This window comes from Gavia stellata, chromosome 5, assembly GCF_030936135.1.
Source record: "Gavia stellata isolate bGavSte3 chromosome 5, bGavSte3.hap2, whole genome shotgun sequence".
In the NCBI taxonomy this organism is placed as follows: Eukaryota; Metazoa; Chordata; class Aves; order Gaviiformes; family Gaviidae; genus Gavia; species Gavia stellata.
In genome coordinates this window covers 18,098,098-18,121,526 of record NC_082598.1, presented here as the reverse complement: position 1 = coordinate 18,121,526, position 23,429 = coordinate 18,098,098, and the positions used below count along the sequence as shown (strand labels likewise).

The 23,429-nt window shown below is 40.2% G+C and overlaps 1 protein-coding gene across 1 annotated transcript in view; it reads left to right on the top strand.

Moving 5' to 3' along the window:
* Nucleotides 1-264: 264 nt before the first annotated feature.
* LCORL (ligand dependent nuclear receptor corepressor like) overlaps nucleotides 265-23,429 on the top strand; it is an 87,519-nt gene continuing 64,354 nt past the window's right edge. Inside the window, exon 1 of the mRNA XM_059817901.1 lies at nucleotides 265-418. Within this exon, the coding sequence (XP_059673884.1) occupies nucleotides 265-418 (154 nt within the window). The remainder of the gene's footprint in view (nucleotides 419-23,429) is intronic.

Below are 23,429 nucleotides of genomic sequence, written 5' to 3'. Positions count from 1 at the left end.
GTCTGCGGCGGAAGGCGGGAGTCCGGGAGGGCCCGCGGCGGGGCGGGGGCGCCGCGGGGAGCGGGGACACGTGTCAATCACCCCGCCAGGCGGCGCGCGCTCCCCGCCCCGGATGCTGAGCGGGGGGGTGGGAGGGGGACGCGGGCACGCGCTCGACGAGGCAAGGGGGGGTGGGGGGGAGGGTGAGGAGCCGGGGGAGCGCGCGGCTCTTCTGGGTGGCGCGCGCGCTCGTATGTAAATGAGCGGGCGTGAGGTCAGAGGCAGATGGAAAAGGGAACAGACAGAATGGCCGCCGCGGCTCCCGCTCCTCCTGCCGCCGCCGCCGCCTCCCAGTGCCGGAGCCCCCGCTGCACGGCGGAGCGCAGGGGAGTCCGCCGAGAACTCGACTCCTGGCGGCACCGGCTCATGCACTGTGTGGGTAAGAGAGGGGGGACGACGGGGTATCCCGGCCGCAGTGGGGGGACCGAGGGGCGGGGGAGGGGGCAGCGGGGTCCTTGAGGGGAACGGGGTGGCGAGTCGGGGAGCGCGGTCTCCGCGGCGGGAGCAGGCGAGGCGCCTTGCGCCCGGGTCTCTGGGGTGGGCGGAGGGGGGGAGCGGGGATGGAGGAGCGGCTCCAGCGGCTTTCTCGGAGGGCGGAAGCGGAGACGGGGTCTGTGGGGAGAGCGAAGGTCCTAAGCCGCCTCCCGGCAGCGGAGGGTGGTGGGTGTTACGGCTTCGGTTGGGGCCACTCGGTCCCTCCCTTTGCCGCCGACCGAGACCCTTTCTCGGCTCGGGTCCTTTTGTCTCGGCTTCTCGTCGTTCGCGCGGTGAGTGCCGGTGGTGCCCCCCTCCTCTCCTCCTCCATCGCCAGTGCCTGGGGGGCGGAGGGGGGGAGGGAGCCCGCCTGTGTGTGTGCGCCTTTAAGAGGGAGCCGCTCCTGCACTGACGGTTGGGATTTGAAGTTTTCCCTCCCCCCTGGAAGTTGTCATGGCGACGGCAGTTCTCCCCTCGCACTCCCCCCCCCCCCCCCGCCCCCGGGGCTGCCCCGGTGGCTCTCGTGCCGTGAGGTTCCCCGGGTCACGTGACTTCCCCGCGTGTCTGGACGGGGGGCGGGGGAGCGCGGTCCCTGGCGGCCGCCTCGGCGGCGTTCCCGCGCGGGGAGAGCCCTGCCGAGGGGACGGGCGGCGGCGGGGGACGGAGCCGCTCCGCCGGGCGGGTGCCCGTGCCGCGGCGGCCTGCCGGCTTAACGGCTCGCGCCTCTGCCCTCGCCTCCCTGCCCCTTTCCTGCGGGCGGCCGGGCGGGCTGCCCGCTTCGAGTGCTGGCATTTGTTACGTGTGCCGCCGCGGCGCTGCCATCTCAAGGCGGGGGACGCTTCGGTCTGGGGGCTTTGGTTAGCTTTTTTTTTGCCTGGGGGGATGAGCACTTTGATGCCAGGAACTGCTTATTTGTGTCGTTCCAAGAGACGTTTCCCTTCTTAGGGAAATAGATAAAATCCTTGATCTTCAAGTAGCGTGCTAGTGTCAGTACTGGTCTTCCCTGATGGCTGAGCGGTGGAAACACCTCTAGCTGTAACTGGGAGGGTAAGCAGCGATTCATTCAGTGCTTCTGCGTGTGTGTGAGACGAGATCAAAGTAAGAAGTAAATATCTAACAAGTAGGTACACTTATAACTACAGATGATCAGCTTTGTGCGGGTTTATGGGGGTTTTCACATATTTTCAGTAACCTGTTAGCTGCTTCATGCACACATGCTTCTTGTTCTTGCTATGTTGCCCCAATAACACTTTTAAACACCTGTGTGTATATTACGATACCTCTATGCTTGCACTGTCTTTTTAATCCTTCAAGTTACAATATTGTTTAGGAAAACAATGTTTATGTATTCCCATATGCTAGCACATTATATAACGCTTCTTGTGGAAAGAATGCAGATTAATGTATAGGAAGAGCTAGTTCATTGGCATAGGTGCTGTGATAAACTGTGAAATCTGATGGACTGATATCTCTCACAATATATAAGTGGCCATTCCTCTGGTTACCTGTTATTTAATGGCATTTCAGTTTTAAATGTAAACTAAAATCCTAAAAGTCTGCTTGACAACGGGTGACTGAAGGGACTTTCAGGTGGTAATGGTATGCTGCCAAATGTGTTCCGGGAACACAGTTGCATGACTGACATGACAAGGACTGCAAAGAAATGTAATGAATGCTCCATAAGACGCAGTTTCACCAGACATCGGTTCTTCTGCTGGGCAGACCTGTTGTGTTTAGGGAACTTCTTCAAAGTTGTTTTTTTAGGGTTGCGCTTTCACTGAGAATTGCAAAGTGTAAAACCGTAACATAATTACTTACATTTTGCACTGATTGCAGCATGGCATCGCTTGACGGTCAGTTTTCTTTTCCTTGGAATGAAAGTTATTTAGGGTATGATTTCTTTGTATGTTCATGATGCAAAATTCAGTTAATAGAAAGGAGCCCCAAAATGATTAGCAGCTCACTGAGGAAGGACGTTGGTTATGGTTTAATAGTTAGTCGAGCTATCTCGGTTAAGAACTGTTACTTGGCACGCCTGTTGAGCAGCTCTTTATCTGAGAGAAAGTGTAAACAAAGTGGCAAGAAAGTAAGTAGTCAAGGTAATGGAGGTAGAGTACTCTTAACAGGTTTGGGTTGTTTTTTTGTTCCTTACTCCTTTGAAATTCAGTAGCATTAACTTCTGTGAAATAACCTCCTACATTAGCTCAAATTAACTTCCAAAGTAAAAATGCTTAATTGTTCTCACTCGGCAAAGTATTCCTAAGGATTTGAAGAGTCTAACAATGTTAGTATTAACTGGAAGGTCTGAACAATTGTCGGGTTGATGGCAACATGGCGGGGGGAGGAGTGGTGAATATGGTGGATTTGGTATAACCTTTTTTTTTTTCTTTCTCCACCCTTCTCAAGAATCATACATTTGTAGCAAATTGAGGAAAATTTATGTGTAAAAGTAGTAGCCCCCCGATTCTTGAACTAGCTTACTGTCAATCCTAAAACAAACAAAAAACCACTACCACCAAAAAATTCGGATCATTCTACCCTTAGCATTTTTTTAATTAAAAAAGATGTTGAAAGGTGATATGGTTCTGTGGACTATCATTTGTCAAGCATTATGTTCAGAGAGCAAAGCTATAAGAAAGTAGACTCCTTGAACATGTCATATTGTTTCTGCTAAACCCTTTGGATGAACGATTTTATTTTGATGTCTTGTATCACCTACCGTATTGATACTAGATTTGATATTTGTTTTTCTGTAGTATAATCACTTGAGCACTTTGAAATCCTTTATCTATAAAAGATTCCTCATCCACTTACTTTACGGAAATGGTAAACTGAGCCAGAGATACTACCTTCAAGACAGTGATTGCCCAGCTTGAGGCTCATAGTCAACAGATCGTTAATATCCACAGCAGTGAGACAGAAATAATACTTGGTTGCCTGCAGCATACCATTTGCTTGAGGATCAGTGATGGTTAGGGACCTCTACTCAAAGGGCTTGATTGCTGAATTGTTTGTTTGTCAAAACCTGGTTGCAGACTTGAATATTTGCATGGGCTTTAGAATTAAAAGCTTGGGTTTTGCCAGCCTATTACATTAATTCGTGACCTGTGGAATATGATTTAAAATCTTGGGTCAAAATGTTCAAGCATTTAAAGAATTTGTGAAGAAAACCAATGATAAAGTTTCACTGACATTACTGAGAATTCTCTTATTTGGTATCTAAACATATTTGAAGGTACAAAAGACTTCACGTTGTAAATGAATGGAATATATTCACAGAAATTCTGAATAGGTGTTCAGTACAAAATGGTTGTTCAGACAGTAGTCTTTGTGTGTGTGTTATGTTGAGCACTGACATTCCTAAGATGCCTAGACTTGTGCTTATGGATGTACCTAACTCTTGCATGACTCAATCTGAGTTCAAAACTAGATGCTTTCAGAAGGCACCTGAAGGTCTTGATTTTTGTCAGTGTTTTTACACCATGCATAATAAGTGTTAACAAGTACTGTTTATAGCAGCACTCACTGATATGTTTTGTCCTAGGTACAGTCTGTGTGACATAACTAACAAACAAAATACCCTAATTCTAAATTCTGTGTTTATGGAAAAGTGCCAGAAAGCTCAGAGTTGAAGCACCTAACTTAGCCAGCAACTGAGTTCTGTGGTGGTTTAAATTGCAAGGTATTTTATAGAGGTGAATATCAGAATTGTTAAAAATTGCTCTTTGATGCTCTTTGATTAAAACTTTGTAATGTGAATTGGCTAAATGCATTCCATTGGATTGAGAGGCTTTGGTAGTATGGAGCTATAAAAGTCTAGCTTCATACTGTGGTCAGCCTTAAGAAACAGGATTTATGCAATTTTTTGAAGTAGTCGTTGATCCTACTGACTGATGTCATTTGAACTTTACAGGTAGAGTGTTGGCAAGTACATTGAGTCCCCATAACTTTCATGAATAGGCACAGAGGAGAGACCTAGTAATTGCTGGGGCGCAAGAAAAAGCTTCAGCATGAGGTGGTGCTTTTTACTATGTTATCACAGTATCCTAGGGGAAAGTTTGGAGGAGTAACTTGAGGCTTTTTAATGGAAAGCGCCAGGTAACTCCAGTCATGGAAGTTGAAATCTTCTTGCTAAGACCTTGCATTGTATTGTGAAAATGTAAAAGACTCTGAATAATCTTTTGTTGTGAAAAAGAGCATTTAAAATATTACCTCAACTACTTTAAAAAAAAAAAAAAATGCATTGCTATTTGGGGGGAGGGGAAGGGTAGAAGTTTTACTGTTCCTCTGCTGTAGCTCAAGGGCATGCATTTGACAGGAAATAGCCTTTTTATTGCTTTCTTACAAAAATGGATTTTCACTTTTCATATGCTTGTGAAATCTAGCATACAAATACTCCTTTACTCTTGTTATATTTTTTCAGACTTTTTTTCCCTCTAAACTAGGATATATTGGTGCACCTAATTCTATTTTGATGGATCTAGACTTTCATTATCTTTTTAAAAATATTTTAACTTTTGCTCTAGCTCACTATTTTTGAACAAGCTGTCTCTCAAGTGTACTTTCCAGGAAGAGGAAGTCCCCCCACAAGCTCAAACAAAAGGTTTGTAGCTACTGCATTTGGTATTATCCCCATGCTTGCAACACTCCTGCATTAACTACTTTGTATCTTTTTTTCCCTACAATATGCAGAAGTGTTCTCACTTTCCCTGTGGCTGTAAGTACTTTACAGCAGGTTAGTGTCACTTTTTTTGTAACACTGCTGCAGTTGTAAGTGATTTTCTATAGTTGCCACAGTAGTAGCGGTAGAACTAGTTACTTTACGTCTATAATGTTCTTGTTGATCTGCTAGTGATTGTTTTGATGGCTCAATGTTCTGTTACCTGTCAGGCCACTAACAGACTGTGTGCAAGACATTTCAGAATGATACCTGCTTTGAACTCTTTTGCTTCCTTGGCACTCCAGCTTCTTTAAACAGCAAACAGGCGTGCTATAGCTGTAATGCCATCATCCAATATGATGGCTAGTAACTCTGGTGTATGGTATTCCTGTGGATCTGTCGTGCTTTGAGCTGTGATGTGAAACTCTTGGTGTTATTCCAGTGTAAAACAGATCAGGGAAGTAATCTCAGTGTTACTGCAAATGTTGGAAGAAGAACAGGAATTAAATCTAGATCAGAATCACAGCACAGGTTCACAGGCAGTTTTTGATGCAATGGGGGAAGAAGGTAGCTCAAACTAGTATTACAGAGGCAGGTGTGCAAGTCCGCATTAGCATGGAATGCTTATTATGAAACCACAATCTAAGATTACAGTAAAGTGCCATCTTGCATCATCAAATGTCACAGAACTAGTACCGGAATGGGGAAATTGCAATCCTGACTGCGTGCTCCTGCTGCTTGTATGCGTGCATCAGCACTCATTGGACCACTGTCTGATCTGCTTTAACTCAGTAGCTGGTCAGTTGTCTGTTGAGAGGAGTTAGGGGCTTGCAAAAAAAAAAAAAAAAAATCTGATGGATGCTGGTGCTAGCACAAGGACAGCGGTGGATCTGTGAGACAGAAGCAGGATGGTTAGTAGCAGAAATAAGCCATTGGATTGGTTTAGCTGCCTATGGCACTGTCAGCTGCCAGGAATGGAACACAGCCCTAGACATACCATTCCCATTTCTCCTGAACTAAGCAGGTTAACAAAAGAGGAAAAAATGGTCAGTGTGTTTATATATGTCATTGGAAGTTGCTGCTGTGTATGTATCACCTTAACTGTCTTTAGATTGAAATAAGAGAAAACACATGGGGTTTGTTTTGCTTGTGTTGGACTTTGTTTCACATATGTAGTGTTAAATCAGTTTCTTTTCCATGTCTTCTCACAATCCGTTTCGACTCATCAGCTTTTCTCTCAGAAAGAAGTAATTGCCTACTGCTGTCATTATGTGTTTTTGAAGGGATATCTTACGTTTGACTCTTGAGATAAATTTTTACTTGGGAAAACAGTACAAGAAAAGTTAGAGTAATGACACCCAGAGGCTTAGTTTAAAAGGCAGAAGGTAGAAGTTCTGTGTATTTAGCAGTAGATGCAGTGCTAGTTCACTGATCTCTTGTGAACCTGCAATTGTAAGGATGTATGGAGCATAATTTTATGAAGGACAAAACTGTACCCTGCTACACAGACTAATCCATGGACCATGCAGGATGCAAGCGACGCTTTGTTTGAATTCTTTGCACTCGGAACAGGAATGTGTTGCAGAGCATGCAAGTAGATATACATATCTTCAGTAGTGTTGATAAAACCTGTGATTATGTTTTTGGTAATCCTTATGTCTAGATATTGGTATATGGAAGCAGTTCAATTTTTAAGTGTTCCAGGAACTACCGTAATCTTTGTCAATGTTTTTAAGCATAGCTTGAACTTTCTTATTGTATGTTCTTATATGGTAGATGTTTACTTTTTATGTGGCTGATAGTGAGCTGAGAAACTCTGATAGTAGGCACTAAGAATTTCTTAAGTTGGAACTTGTGTAAAACAAAAATGTTGAGTACAGACATTGTCACTGCAACTCAGCTCTTCCCTTGAATTGGCATTCAGTAACTGTGTACTAATGGTTGAGGTTGTTAACTTTCAGGTTTTTTTGTTGATGCGTAACACGATTTTATTGTTTTTCTTTCTGGGCTCACTGTACCTACCTTCATGATTTATGTGGGCTGGTATGAGCATTCATTTATTAAGCAGTTCAACAAACTAGACTGTAAAACTAATCTAGCTTAAAACTAACCTAGAAAAAAGGAGGAGAAACGTGGCAGGAGGAGGAATAGGAAAGAAAAGGTCAGATCTAGTTTAACTTGGATCAGTTTCCTAATCAGGTTTACTACATACCTGCTTTTTTCCTGAGTCAATTATAAGTAGTTTTACTGGAGAGAACAAGGCTTCTGATTTTTATAACTGCCTATTTTAGCAACAGTTTTTTGGGGGTTCGAAGTGAGCGGTAAACTAAGTTGCCTGAACAGCATCCTAATCAACAAGATTGTTGACAAGAGCAAGAATACAGTACTGCTAACAATAACATCTTTCCACTTGTTCTCCCTTTGCAGTGGAACTTGTCTGATGTAACGGTGAACTACCCTTCTGTTTTAAGTTAGTCTAGGGGGCCTACTGTGATTTTTTTGTTGTTGTGGTTGCTCTGGGTTGGTCTTCTGTTAGTTGAGTCTCCTGAACTGTCTTACTATGGTAATAAGTACTAGTAGTTGTGTAAGGGAAATAATAGGAATGTGTCATGCTGATCAATTTATCAGATCAGTGTATGCTGTTGAGGAGCTGTATTCCAGCTACTGGCAAGTAGCCAGGGCTTGTACTACCTACAGCTAAAATGGGAAAAATTAGTACCTCTTCCCCTTATCCACCCTTGCCTTTTTTATTCTTCAACTGGATTATATGTGTGTTTTGACTAGATAGTTACAATGGATCCCTTCTTCTTGAATATGACTCAAGTGTCAGGGCTTCAAACAAGGTGGTTGTTCTAACCTTTAGGCTTCAGTGTGTTTATGTTTTCTTTCAGAAAAGCCAGAGCTTTATAGACTTCACTAACTTAAAATTCTTTGTCCCAGTTAGGACCACTGTCTTTTATGTTATTCTTAAACCTTGCTCTCTTCCACGTGCTTAGAGGGAACTCTGGTAAGATAGGTTGGAACACTGAGAACTGAATTTGTGTGAGTCACATGTCTAGTATCAAATTTATGAAAAATAGGATGCCATTATAAACTTAGCTACAATACATGAAAAAACAAACCAACAACCTTGTTTGAGTATGTAAAGTTGTTATGGGATTTTATTTTTTTTTCCTTTCTACTGCTAATCTACCACTTTATCCTTCCATCCACTAAAGGCATAGAGAAGCCAGGAAGAAGTGGGGAGAGAGTAGGGAAGGGAAGGTGGATGGTAGTGGCTCATCTGTTTGAGCCTGTAAGGGGGTGGAAGATGTATTACAAAGAGTACGGGACTCTGAATCTGCAGAAATGCATTGAGTGGTAGAGGTTGAATTCCTTTTTATGGGGTGTGGTCAGCAGCATGTGACTCTGCAGATCAAAGACTTGTGTTAGGTTGTCATCTTTCTTTTTGTTTCCACTTCTGGCACAGATTAGGTTCCTGTGTAGTATCTTGAGAAGCTGGTTTAACCCCTTCTTAGATAAATGTTTTATTCTTTACAGAATTCTTCTGGAGTCTCAGCTGCTGTTTTTAATTATGTTTAGTTCTTAATATCCATCTAGGCTTGCATCTCCGTAGCAGCATGTGTTGTATGGGCATGAGTTGGGTAAATGTCACTAGATGTGATTTATTTTTTTTTAAAGTCTGTTGGTAAACGAAAGCTCACTGAATTTGAGACCTCTAACTATGTTCCTCAGCTTTCAGTTTCTGTGTAACTTGGTAGGGTCCTGCTTTCCAATTACAAGACATCCTAGCTTTTGTGGCACCTGGGGATTGATTATTCATGTTTAAAGAGCTGTTTAGTGGAAAAAAAAAGTTGCTTTGCAATGTGTTTTATTCTGAAATTCTACTGACTGAGTTTAAAAATGCTTAATTTTCAGATTATAAATGTTTATCTTCCTCATTCCACAGTTCCCAGCTTCTTCAAATCATTTTAATTAAAGGCTAGTTAAAATCTTATATATGAATAATTGTTCTCACCATCATAATTCCACTGCTTTATAAACTAGCTTTGGTGCATTTCTAGTCTGATGAGCCCCTAAGAGGTCAGAGGGCAGTGTAACTAATCTAGGGTTGAATATGCTGCTGCTTTTCGTAACTACTGTCAAAAAGCCTTGCACATCTTATTTAGAAGTTTTATTTTCCGTTCTAAAAAGACTACACAATTTTATAATGCCATGTTAAAATACTACTGGTGCAAAACTGCTGGCCCTCTTTTGATTAACAGTGAACTAATATTGCTGCTGTATACAATGTAGATTGTAGAAGACTGCTTTATAGGACTCCAGCTTGTGATTGCAGCTGTCGGTTTGGCTCACGCAACGGAAAGTGTGCCACAGCAAGACCCAGTTAAATGTGAAGATTTGACTTCACCTAAGTGTAGCTATTAAGCGTCCTAATCTGAGTATGGGGGGAAGATTATCAAATGGCTACTGCTTTTTGACCTGTAGTTCAGATGCAGTTCAGACTGGTGTTAGTCATCTGATGAGGGGGAAGAAAAATAGGATCTACTGCTGCCTTAGACTGCTCTGTAAAAGGGCTCTAGTGCTAACTGTACCAAACTCTTGTCTCAAAAGTTCTCTGTGCTACCAGTGGAATAATGCAGTGACTGTGGACTTAGATGTGATTCTGGTTCATACTCCTTCAATTTTTTTGTTCTTCCTGGACCACCCTATCTCTCCATCCTTCAACTTTCATAAGCCAGTCATTTCCTATCTTTGACTTCTCCTTAAAACCACCCATTTGTCTTTGCTTCCAAACATTTCCTTTTGTTTATTGTCAGTGACATTAAAGCAATTTTGAGAACTTTATCTGTCTCCACAGGTAGTTTTCTTTCAGCTTGTGATTTTCGTATGTTTCTGTATGAAGTGTCTTCACAATTGACTTGCATTACACCACAAACATGCTCATCCAGGCAAATTATACTTTCCATCTTTCAGTCTAGGAGACTTGTGTGATGTCTTCTTCTAAGTGTCTAAACCCATCTGTTTGTTTCTATATGTACTGCTGCTAGATATCTCATCTCATGGTGCTTGAGGAAAAGGGGTGTATGCTTCTTCCTACCACCTTACTCAGGAAATGTCAGTATCTGGCAATCTTGCAAGGTCAAGAAGTCCACCACCCTGTTATCAGACTTTCACATACTAATCAGTAGCCATTTGGAAGAACTTAATTGTTCTTTTGTGGAAATGGATCCCAAACTCATTCTGGCTAGAAGTGTCCTCACTTCTAACCTTAATTTATCCCTAGTTTTTATGTATTGTGGCAACGCTGTCATTTAGGGTTTTTCCTTAAGTATTCCACTTCTGTTTTTCCCTTTTCCCCTTCCATATTTATTCCAATTCAGATATTATTGCTTATTTAGCATGGTAAAAACTGCATGTTAATGGTAATGAGCACTAATGACTCAAAAGTAGCTGTAGTGGATTTGAATGTTAAACAAGTAGTTCACAGACAAGTGGAAAAAAAAAACGTAGCTACAAATATACAAGCTAGTGCAAGCTGTTAATAGTGGATATTGTCCAAAGTTTACTGTCTGCACTGTGGTAAAATCGCAGTTGCAGTGTAGAGGCTATAATAAGCTCTCTGTGCTTGTGTTCTCTTTGAGTATTTTCCTTTCCTCCTGTTCCAGTTTGAATGGGTTCTACAGAGTCATGCTAAACAGTATTTCAAACAAAGTATAGCCCGTGCCGTGTTGAGTGGGGGTCATAATAATCTGTCTCTGCATTATCAAATAAGAACAGCTCTAGTAGATCAGAGCAAGTCTGTCTAGTATAGGATCTGTTGTCTGCTGCTAGGGATAAAATTATTACTACATAATGATATTTCTGAAATATCTTCCAGCCTTCAATGACGACACTTGTCTTGATCCTTGGGAGAAAAACAGTTTTCTTGGTTTTTATAACTGATTTACTAGATTATTCTACATAAATTATTGTTGATTTTATGTGGATGTGTGATTTCGAAGCAATGTGAAACTTCAGTGGATCTCTGGTGTCCCCTGGTTATATTGTGTTCTATGACGCTTCTGTTTGTTCTAAAACAAGAAGTGGAAGCTCCATATGAAACCATTACTTAAAAAAGGCAAGGGATGGCAAAGGTGTTTCCTATTCATGTGGTTTTGGGGTTTTTCCAATTTTCCTTTTCTCTGAAGACCTGACCTATCTTCCCTTGGCCATCTTTTCCATCTCCCAAACTGAATAGTTCTTATGTGTTCCTTGTAGAGAAGCTGTTTATTAAATTCAATCATTCTTCCCTCCTTTCTTGTGTTTTCTTAGTTCTGCTCTCTTCTTGAGATGGGAAGCTAGAACTACATGTATTCAAGATCACATCAGTGTGAATTTAATTGGTGACAAACCAAGGAACAATGCAGAAGATCTTCCTTTCAGAAGTCAAAGCATTTGACATGACCTTTACGGAACTCATCCTTTCATGGAACTATGTGTTGGAATCCCAAGATAAAACTTAAGTGATAAGTCAGTTCAGAGCCCATTACTGTCTATGGAATATGAAGATTTGCTTTCTCCACTATTTAGCTTAATATTTACTTGCTTTTGGTAATCATCTTCAATTTTACCACCTCGATACCTCAGTATTTTGAAGTTCCCCTGATATTATCTTGATTTTTCTTTGCTGCTAATACTAGGCTGTACTGGGCAGTGGATTGTCACTTTATTAGATAATCTCTTTGGGTGGAAAAGCAAAGGCAACCCTGGGACACTCTTATTTGTGACCTTCTGCTGCGAGAATTAACCATTTTCTTCTGTCTTTTAACCAGTTACCTACCTATGCAAGGACTTTACCTCTGTTGCTTGAGAGGTTTTTAAAGCTTTTGGAGATGGATGTCAATAGATGTTGTCTTGAAATCTTGATTTACTCTTAGTGTCCCATGTCTACATGCCTATTGACATCTTCAAATAACTCAGTCAACTCAAATAACTCAGTGTATGAAGTATGAATTCCCTTTCACAGAAGTTGTATTGGGTCTTCAGTAGTACATTATAATTCTTTATGCATCTGATAATTCTGTTCTTTGGGTTTTATTTGCCTGGTTATGAACATTTGACTTGCTGGTTTGTGAAATGGCCTCAAGTTGTGCCAGGGGAGGTTTAGATTGGATATTAGGAAAATTTCTTCACCAAAAGGGTTATCAAGCATTGGAACAGGCTGTCCAGGGAAGTGGTTGAGTAACCATCCCTGGAGATATTTAAAAGATGTGTAGACGTGGTGCTTAGGGACACAGGTTAGTGGTAGACTTGGTGGTGTTAGGTTTACAATTGGACTTGATGATCTTAAGGGTCTTTTCTAACCTAAATGATTCTATGGCTTTATGTATGCCATTGCTGGCATGTATTCTGAGCAGGTATCTGTCTGGTAGGAGTATAGAGGCCAGTACGAGATAGGTGTACACAGTTGCTGATTGGTTTTTGTTGATTGGTGTTAAGTTTTGCCCCTTTCCTGTCCTCTGGTGTTGAGCTAATTAGCTTGCTGATTTCTTTATAATAAGTACTAGTTCAGGGATATCATCCTCGAATTCCTCTCAATTTGTCTTATTGTTGTTACTTTCTTTTTTTGTTCTTGTGAACAAGAGGCTGTTATTACAAGAAGCGTATTTTACTCCTTAGACAAACCGATCATAGTATGACTGGGTCAGTTAGGCTCTCTGAGGAGCAGAAGAGGCCGCTCCTTTCCTGATATCCGCTGAACTTGCTTGGCAGAGGGAACGTCCTAGAGACTATAGACTGTATAGCAGACCATCATGGCAGCAAGCTGGGAGCTTGCAGCTTAAGCTGAAAGGAGAGTTAAATGGGGAGGGGAAAAAAGGGATGGAGAGAAAGAAGAGTTAGTTGCTCAACCTGAGGAGTTGAAAATGAAAACTTATGTCGATAAGGCTGTATAGAACTCACAGGTAGTATTTAGCTGACTAAAACCGAGCTTGGAAGTGATATAGTACAATGGCTGTTGGGGAAATATGGTTTATAAACTCACTTCTACCATCTTACCTATTTACTCTGGAATTCTGCCGCCTGTTGTGTGTTGCACTCTGTTGTGGTACCTGGCTTTTGAGGTCAAAGATTCTTCTGGGGATGTTTAGAGAGTTTTGTCATAAGGAAGGGGTTCAGGAGGCTTTGTTTCAAAGATCTCCTGATTCTTGCCCACACCTTTTTCTGTTGATGCCTAAATCTGAGGAATTGATCAATTAATGGCTTATAGTTGTCTTATGATCTATCAGGAAGTGAGATCCTTTGGTCAAAGTAATTTCAACTGTGCAGCTCTTAGTGGGTTCTTTACTTGTTTCCAGGTGTATGTTCCTGCACGTCATATGATCAGATGTGAAATGAAATGTCATGTGTTTCTCTTTGATGCCTACTTTATGTTCTGTGCTGATGCAATCAGTCAGAACTTCAGGTATACTTGTACGCTTCTTTTGATTGTTGGTAAAATGTATGTAGCAAGGTAGAACTTACTCCTAAGAAAATTGTCTAATAACCCTTCTCCAGGCTAGACAATCTCCTTCAGCATTGCTTGTTGTTGTCTTCCTCCTTTTTTGTCAATTCCATGCGTGTTTTACAGGCATTGTGCAAATTGCCCTCAGGCTTGACAAAGTTTTGTCTTGAAATGCCAATTCATATATCTGTCCTAACTCTATCTGATGTATATGCCATAGGCACTTGATACCAGACTGCTATAGCGGTTTCCAAAAACATGCACTCCTTTTCCATGTCATCAGGTCCTCTCAGCTGTCTAATGTGGAGCTGAGAAATGTGAGGTGGCTCTTGATTTTTCGCCTTTCCCTTTCATTAGGTGCTTTACTGTAGTTTATTTTAACCCCTTGCTGCTTTTTAAACAGCAACAACAAAAAAACCCCCAAACTGATACTGGCCTTCTCTGTTGGAATGCCAAATGTTTTATACCTTCTCGGAGAGAATTTCTTCAGCAAGACCATCAGACTGGTTAGATTATATTGGAAGGTAGTTTTATTTCCTGTCTGCACCCTTGTCTAAGTCTGCTGACTCCTGAACAAATGTGTTCTGCCCCAAGAAAATGGGATTTAATAAGAAATGCTCTGTTTGCAACTTGTGGCATCAGGAGTTCTTATCTTGAAGTGTTGAAAGTGTCCAGAGTGCTCTCAGCTTAGTGCTGATGTGAAGAACTGCACTTCAGCACTGACCCTAGATCAACTTTCGTGCAGTCCTTAGAAGCAATGGTAGATTACTTGAGTCCTGGATACTCCTGCATTTAGTACCTCACTACTTCGCTTGCACAGAGCAGAGTATTTTCTTAAAACTAGGGCTTCTCAACAAAACATGAGAGTTTCACTGGAGAATTTGCGTTAGAAATAAAACTGTTTAGTAGATCCTACCAGTATCAGAGTTTTTGATGAAGTATTTGTCTGTAAATCAGTCACATCTGAATTATTGTCATCTCTGGCAAGCATTCTTTTGTCCCACAAACCTTTAGGGAGTGAACTGAAAATTCAAGGGATCGTGGATTTCTTATTTAACTAGTCAATGCTTTCTGCAGTGACACTGCAGGAGAAAAAGCTGTGAGAGAAGCACACTGTAGTGTGTCCTGAGGAAACTTGCTTATTTAGTGTGATGATGTTGGTTGTTGAAATCTGTGGTCTTGCTGAATATGCCTCTTAATTGGTGACTTTAAGAATACTTGTCCAATGGTTCAGGAAGGAGTTTTGCTGGCCCAAGCCCAACTTTGTAAGGCCTTTATTTCAGGTTGTCACATATAGTAACATTTTGAGGGCAGGTACTTGAAGTGAATTGAAGTAATTTCTGGCTCTTTCATATTGTCTGAGGAGATCTGGGCATCTTTTCAGAATCTCTTTTCTGAGGAATCAAATCACTTTGAGGAAATCAATATTAACAGAGCATCTTAAAGGCAGCAGAGTGACTGTTTTCTTGAGGCCTTTTTATTAATTTCCTAGATGGGAGCAACGGATTGCACACCTGCTCACCTTCTCTGCCTCAAATGCCAGCATCACAAACTATCACAAATCTTGAAGAACCAGAGCAGCCTCTTCTACTGTTGTCTGCAAGACTAGCTACTCAGTAGTGATTTGGATGGTGTATTTGAAGAGTTGTTAACTGTCCTTCTTTCTGTGTGGTGCTGTACTTCTCCACCTGCCCTTTAACAACCAACTGACCTGATTATGTGGCATACAGAACAATTAAGAACTGGATACTCAACAGCGTGATCAGTTGTACATCTCTAGTGGTACTCCGGCATTTTCTGCTTCATTGTCAACCTTGCAGATGAGTAATAAAGGCTGTTTTGCTTTTTGTGTGGGATATAAGTGACCTTGACCTATGAGACTGATTAAGAAGTTTGGTACCAGATAAGTAATTTCATATGAATGCTGGAACTTCCACCATATGAACTTCCAGAATGCTGGAACCAAGATTTATCTGGTTCCTGCAGGAGTTTCCCTCTTGCTGGAAATGCAGACTGTAATCACACCTTTCTTTTAAGAAATCCTATTCCTGTAATCTCGACCTCACAGTTCCGTTGGCTTCCCTAAGTGGTTGCTGTTGTCTTTCTAAATTGTTTCATTAAGAGGGAAAAGCACCCTACTTACAGATCAGCTCAGAGTACTGAAGTTTCCTGTTTTGCCTTGCTTGAGACATGTGGGAAGCAATAGGATATGGCTGTCTTGGGCCAAAGAAACTCGCTAGATTGTGAATGGAATAGTGAAATCTGGTAAAGATTATACCTTTTCTATTTATCTTAAAATTCATGGTCTTTCTGGAAAACAACAACAACAACAAAAAACTAGTAGCTGCTCTGCTTAAAGCTTCTGATTCAACTGCATTTTTTTAATCTGCTTAAGTTTAGGACAGAATTTGTGCTGAGTTTTTGTTTTAAGGAGCGAAATAGGGACATAACTTTTTTCCTTTTTTGCATGGTATAAAATGAAGAAGTATCTCTTCTCATTATTTTTAAAGCAGACTAACAAATTTAGAACTGAAAATCAATGTCTGTCTGGAAATAATGAATGAATGCTTCTGCTAAGGAAGAGCCAGTGCTGGAATACAGAAGGAACAGAGTGTTTCTATGACAGGATAGCCTACTGTTTAAATCTATCCACCTTGTGTAAGAGCTCTTGTCTGTTCTCCACATGATTAAAGTATTGAGAATCGTGCCAGTAGGTACTTGAAATACGTACCTGTTTTTCCTTTGTGGTGTTCCACCTCTGCTCCCAAGTCAGGTTGAGCAGTTGTTAGTAATGTGAGTTTTATAGAATGTAATCAGAAATTAATTACAGAATTGTTACAAAATTTATTATCTCCCAATAAATTCTCAGAGCTGGTAATATGGCTTCATTTGAGTACCATATGAATTGTGTTCCACAGCCGATGAGAGAAAAAAACACAAAAACCCCACACCCAAACATACCTGTTTAATCTTTGAATTGTGTCAAATGCTAAAAGCAAAAACAAGAGACTAACTTTTTCCTGTTCTCTTCTTATCTGACATCTTTTATCTGATGAGAGTGCCTAATGTGAAGCTAAAATTTGTATTTAAAGTCTCCATTTCTGTATTTCTGCTTTTTCAATCTCCAGTGGGAAATGAGGGAATTCAGCCCTCTTAATCAAATGTTAAATGATTAGAAACTTCTGTATTCTTTTAAGTATATTACGCAAGTGCAATAGAGGTACGCTTTGAAGATGGAGATTACAGATTACACGTCCATGACGTGTAAGTTGAGATACACTACCTACCTATTTTGAACAATGTCATCACTTATTTCAAGCACTAAGCATGTTTAAGAACTGATTTGAAATCACAGTTTAGCAGAACTTAGAGTTCTTCCATTGTAACTGGAGCATCCAAGGCACTTGCAACTTTAACCTTGAATTCCAGAAAATCTTTTAGAGCAAGAAGGCATGGTTAATACTTTTTATCTCAAGCCAAGTTTTCACATAGATAAGAGTGTCCAATTCTTGTTGACCTAGTTGACATGTTACCAGCTCTAAATTTTGTCTCATTTGCCAAGCCAAATTTTGGCTGGTTACAAAAACGATGGCTGTCTGGGGTTTTTTTGGTTTTGTTGGTTTATTTTTTTAAAACCAGCTCTTTATAAAAATAAGCTGTAAGTTAAAGGTGAAAATACATGCCATATGTATTATGAAATGCAGGAAAGTAAACTTAGAACAAATGTAACAAATTAACTGCTAGTTTAAAGGTATGTTACACTCATTCCTTGGTAAAATTGTGGTATGTCTAGGGTTATTAAAAATATTTTTTTAAATAAACTGGTTTCAGCGTTTCTGTTAATAACATGTTTGGAAATAAATACCTTGAAGAATGCAGCACTAAGATTTATAGGTTGATAGTTCACTTACTGTGTTATAATTTGGCATCTAGATAGAAAATGCCTTTCATTCTGTAGCTTCAACAGAGAGGAGGTAAGTGTCAATTCATTTCAGGGAACCACCATATTAGTGCAGGATTTCAATCAATTTCAAACTTTTTTTTTTAAATAATAGAAACCAACAAATGGTTTCTGAATATGAGGGAGTTGGATCTACTGGGAGATAAGAATGACTTTCCTCTTGTTCATCATTTCAAAACAGTTTGCAGGGAATAGACAGGTTGTTTGAATGATGCAGAAATGATAATTGAAAAGAAACCTCCTGAAAATTCCTGTGAAACTCTGAATCCCTTAGGAAATTCTGCATATTTGTTAAACTTACTGTCAGGCATCAGTTTCATGGAATGCTCTTGAAGGCTCGCAACTTCATTAGCTTGCAGTAGATCCATGGTGTAGTACAGAATCCTAAGCTTCAGTTTCTCAAAAGCCTATCAGGCTAGGAGTGCTTTGAATCACATATTTTTTGGGTTGGTGAACTGGCATTTTTTGGTAACTGTATTTTCCTCTAACAGCTTTCAGGTAGCTCTCCCTTCTTAGCAAAAAGCTTCATGTTCTTTGATTCTGATAATCCAGGAAGTGTGCCAGACGTTCTTATTCATTAGTTGACTGCTAGACTTTCTCCCAGATGCTAGTTAGATGTGTGATTGCACCTCGAATCCTGTGTTCAGTTTTGGGCCCCTCACTACAAGAAGGACATTGAGGTGCTGGAGCGTGTCCAGAGAAGGGCAACAAAGCTGCTGAGGGATCTGTAGCACAAGTCTTATGAGGAGCGGCTGAGGGAACTGGGGTTGTTCAGCCTGGAGAAGAGGAGGCTGAGGGGAGACCTCATCGCTCTCTACAATTACCTGAAAGGGGGTTGCAGAGAGGTGGGTGTTGGTCTCTTCTCCCAAGTGACTAGTGACAGGACAAGAGGAAATGGCCTCAAGTTGCACCAGGGGAGGTTCAGGCTGGATATTATGAAAAATTTCTTTACTGAAAGAGTGTTGAGACACTGGAATAAGCTGCCCATGGAGGTGGTGGAGTCACCATCCCTGGAGGTGTTCAAGGAACGTGTGGACGAGGCATTGTGGGACATGGTTTAATGGGCATGGTGGTGGTGTTTGGTTGATGGTTGGACTTGATGATCTCATAGGTCTTTTCCAACCTTAGTGATTCTGTGATACCGCATAGTAGTAGAGCAATGTTGTGACCTATTCATTGTTACAGATTTGCTGTGGACTTCACTTTTCCATGATGATTTTGTGAACATCTCGCTAGGCTTCATGTAGAAAAGAAGTCTTTATCTGGCAATCCTAAACTTTTTAGGTGAAATAGCCAAACTTTTCAGTCCTCTTGTCCATCGTAAAATTATGGTTAAGAGACAAGAACATGCTTCAGGCACAGGTCTTCTGAAAGTGACAGTTGTTTCTATGTTTTAGTCTTGGGCGTTATTCTCCTGATGTTGTAAAACGGTTAAATTGATACCAAATGGGGAACTCGCAAGCATTTTTCCAAGCTGGATGTTATCTTGTTTTACAGTGACTTATTCCCTCTGAATTTTCTTCTCTAAGGATATAAACTTTTAACCAGCCCAAATTATCGCCAACACTGTTCTGAGTAACAGTTGGTATCTAGATAACTTTTTGATGTAATGTCTTGAAAAAAGAAAGGCAGGAGGATAAGCTTCAGTCTCTGAAGAACACTGATATTCACACCAATTTCATGTCTAAATGTCCCTGTGTGACAGCTGGGATTACATCACTATTCAAAGAAAGAAGAGTTTTTAGAGAAAACAGAAATTGAGTTCTGGTAACTGCCACTTAGAAGCATTTTTCTCTTCCCCTATCCACAGAGCAGCACAGTCACTTCTGAAGTGTTTTCCTTATGCCTTTTAAATCATAAATAACACAAATCTCTCAAAATATCTTGCTACAACATTAGAAAGTAAATCTAATTTTAATTTTGACAGGGTCTGGAAGCTACAGTAGAAGGTGTCGTGGGCTTTCCTATTTACAAGTCTACAAGGACACATTCTTACTGGCACAGAAGATTACTTTGGAGTGTGGAGATGCTTCCTTTTTTTATTGAACCTTATTTTTCTTACTGTGATTTATAAGTACTTGAAAAATACACCTGAACTCAGAATTTATGTTAATCTCAGTCTTTCCTTAAACTACAAATCTTTTTTTTTTCTTCTCTGTTGTCTGCCACCATTTTCTTTAAAGTTGTTAAACAGTTGCGGCAGGACATTTCCTCATTTTGTTTTGCCTCTGAGGTATGGCCAATGTCAGTCTCCCTAGCACTGGAATATTGCTCCCTCTTTGTATTCTGCTTAATGCTTATAACTGCTTAATGTTATAGCTAGTTCTTTTGATGTATATATTCTTTTTGAAAACTGTATTTCGTCACTGTCTGCATCCCCTCAATAAAGCACAGTGTAGAGAGTTGAAAACAAGGTTTTTTTATCCTACGTGAAAAGTAGCCAGTTAGAACTGAAGCTGTTCTGTAGTCTCATTTCAATTTTTGGTCACCCTATCTCTTCTCAGTGGCAGCAGCAGTGTCCTCAACTACATTGATTCTTGGAGTCAGGATTTGCATTAGGGAAGGACAGTTCTTTTTTAGCTATGGTTTGGAATTTGTATTGGAGTCTAAATAGAGGATTTCCTCCCTTTCACATTGGAATCTCTGGTATGTTGGTTCCTGTTTGCTCGGGGATCTGAATCAATATGGTAAAGAAAATGAGTGTATTAAGTTAAATGTTCAGAACTTTCTATTATAAGAATCATTTTTAGTGCTATAAGCAAAGGGTGGATTCAAGCTAGACAAGATATTCAACAGAAGCCCCCTCCCTACCCCACTGCTCTGCGCAATCTGTCCTAAATTATGTCCCAATAATTTTTCTGCAAGAAAAGTGGGCTGGTTTTTTACCTGAGAATCTGGCCAGCATTTTATTAAATAATGAATTTTACTGAATAGATATTCTGTAGTGACATTACAAACAGGAAAAAGATAACATTTGAATAAAGATTTATTAATTTGCTTCTGTTGTCATGCTCTATATCTTGAGTATTCTGCCCAGCAAGCTAGTTTATTTTTTTCTTACCATTTGTATAAATGGCAAAAAGGTGATTGATTGAGTGTTTGCTTGTTGTTTTTTTGTTGGTTGGGTTTTGTGTGTTTTGTTTTTGGTTTTTTTTAAACTCAGTGCTTCAGTGGTTTCATAAGCTGGTCCATCCTTTCCAAATTATGGTTATAGTAGATCTAAAAAGAAAAAACAAACCAACCACAAAAACCCTGTGACTGAGAATGGTGTCAATATACAAACAAGGCTAAGATTATGAATCCTTCTGTGGCTGGGGAGGAGGGCGAGGGGCAGAGAGGGCAGCTGCTGACCTGTGGAAGGAAGGGAGAGGCAGAAGAAACAGACGGATATGTTAACGTGTAACTTAAGTTACTCTGTAACAGAGCTCTACTCTTACAAAGTATGAAAAAAACCTGTCTTCTCTACAGAATATTCCCCTTTTTACAAGTTGTAAGGGAGTTGCTGCTCGTATCCTAATGGTGGGATAAAGGTAACTAGGTGTAATAAAGAGAAAGATTGAGACAACTATATAATGCTTTTCAAAATCTTGAATTATTGCAGCAGAAAACTCAAAATATTTTCTAAATCAATTGAGAGTGATCTGACATATTAGAGGAACTTGGTGATGGCTGAGTAATGAACACAGATATTCTTAAGGGGTTTGAATTTCTGATGCAATTTTTTTTTTCCTGTTATTTGGAAGCGGGAGACCATTTTTTTATTTGGAGACAAAAGAATGCAAAACTTATCAGGAGGAAACCATTTTTCAGGGGAACCAGTGATCTTCTGCAGTGTCAAATATGGTGGAACACAGAGTGCAAGCAGCACCTGTAAATGGCAGCATATAAACTTACAGCCTTCTGAAGTATATGATTAGAAACTAAAAGATGACTGACATGAGCTTCAAGTCCCTTTCTTATGAAAGGAATAACTTCTTTTTTTGCCTTTTTAAGTAAGCAAAAACAAAATACTGTTTTCTAGTCTTGCACCTGTATTTTAAAAAAAATATTGAAGCACTATTGAGAGAGAATTTGAAGAGAAGCAGAAATTTTTCTTTCAGAGAAACTGAGAGACTTGGTGCTCTCTCTGCCTGGGTTACTTGTTTAAAAAAATAAATTAGAAGTGGTTCTAATGCCAAACGCAGTTGTGAAACTGTATAGAATGGGGAGAAGTAGAACTGAAGCTTGTCGTTTATATAAAATACTTTTTCGAATTACACATAGTTTTCAGAAGGGATCACTTTTTAGTTGAGTGAAAGAGGGCAAAGTGCTGAATGGGGGAATCTTTTAAGTCGTTGCTCTGGTGTGGAAGAACCAAGCTTAATGTTTTTAACTGCTTATATATTTTCAGATACAAAGGGAAATTTTTCTTCTTGTGGTAATGTCAGTTGTCAGTGAGTTTTAGCTCAGAACTGTGTGTTGCACCTTGCCATGAAGTTACTGCTACTTAAATAAAAGTGTATGGGGCAAAGGAGGCTAGCAGTTAAGGAGGTTAGCCTATTGGTTAGGGCAATGAATTGGGGTGTGCAGGATATGTCTTTGGTCCTTACTTGGCCATAATTTCTTTCCAATGTGACTTTTCTGAGACTCCTCATACAATTTATGTAATACTCATAGATGAAGAAATTATACCTCAAAATATGGGTTGTATGACTTCAGAATGGGAACAGAATTATGAAAACTAGATAACAGTGTTCCTGTGGTCAAAGGAAAATGCAGAAGCAGGAGTTGAACTCTAAGTTGTAATCAAGTGTCTAACAACCAGGTAAAGTAGCACTAACTACTATTACAGAACACCGAAAAATAAAAGAAGGAAGTTTCATTTTAATGCTGTGTCTGGCAGTACCGTGCCCAAATCTCATTAAGTGTAATCCTATTCTTTGGATTTTCCTAATTACATTTTAAAGACCATTTGTTAGATTTTTACAGTCCTCTAAGAACTGAAATCGGCAATTCTGAACCTACTTTCACATTAGTTTTGATTTAAAAAGCAGCATTAATGGGCTAAAATCCACACTGCTTAGAATGTGCAGGTTTTCTCTACTCTAACTTTCCATTCTATTTACTCTGCTTAGAATATCGAATAAACTCAAAAAACAAGGAGGAGACATGAATTTTCCTTGCTGCTGCATGTTACTTAACAGCATCTTTTTCTTAAATAGGAGGAGGGGTAAAGCCTGACTTTACTTAAGCTAAATAAGTGATTTGGACTTCAGTAAAACATCTTGAACTACCATAATTCAGATGTGATTCTTGGTACAGTAAGCCACAAAGTGGAGGGTGATGGAAGTTCCTGCAACAAGTTAATTTTTAGGCACACAGAAGTTGTGAAGATTCCGACATATGATTCTGCTAACTTTGTTAACTCACCTAGCAAAAGTGTTTTACAGAGCCTCAATATCCCTGTTTTCCTGCGGTGCCTCCAGAGGCTGTAGTGCTTTAAGCTAAAAGTCTTATTTCATTGTAGTAAAAATACACATGCATGCCCCGTCCTTCAAAGCAGTGTGCAGCGGTCTTACCCTATGCCTAACTGAAGATATGCTGGAGAAGAAGGGAAAAAGCAGAACTTAATTTGCAGGCACCCAGTATTTTCCAAATTCCTTAACACATGGTTAGAGAGAACAATATGGTCTCTTCTAATGGGTAACCTTTCAGGATTAAGGTGAAAAATAGAGCAGTAAATATGAATCAGATGAGGAGTATTGTTAAACATCTCCCTCTTCCATTTAAATTTTGTCTATCTATGTAAGGAATATTCATCTACCATTTCT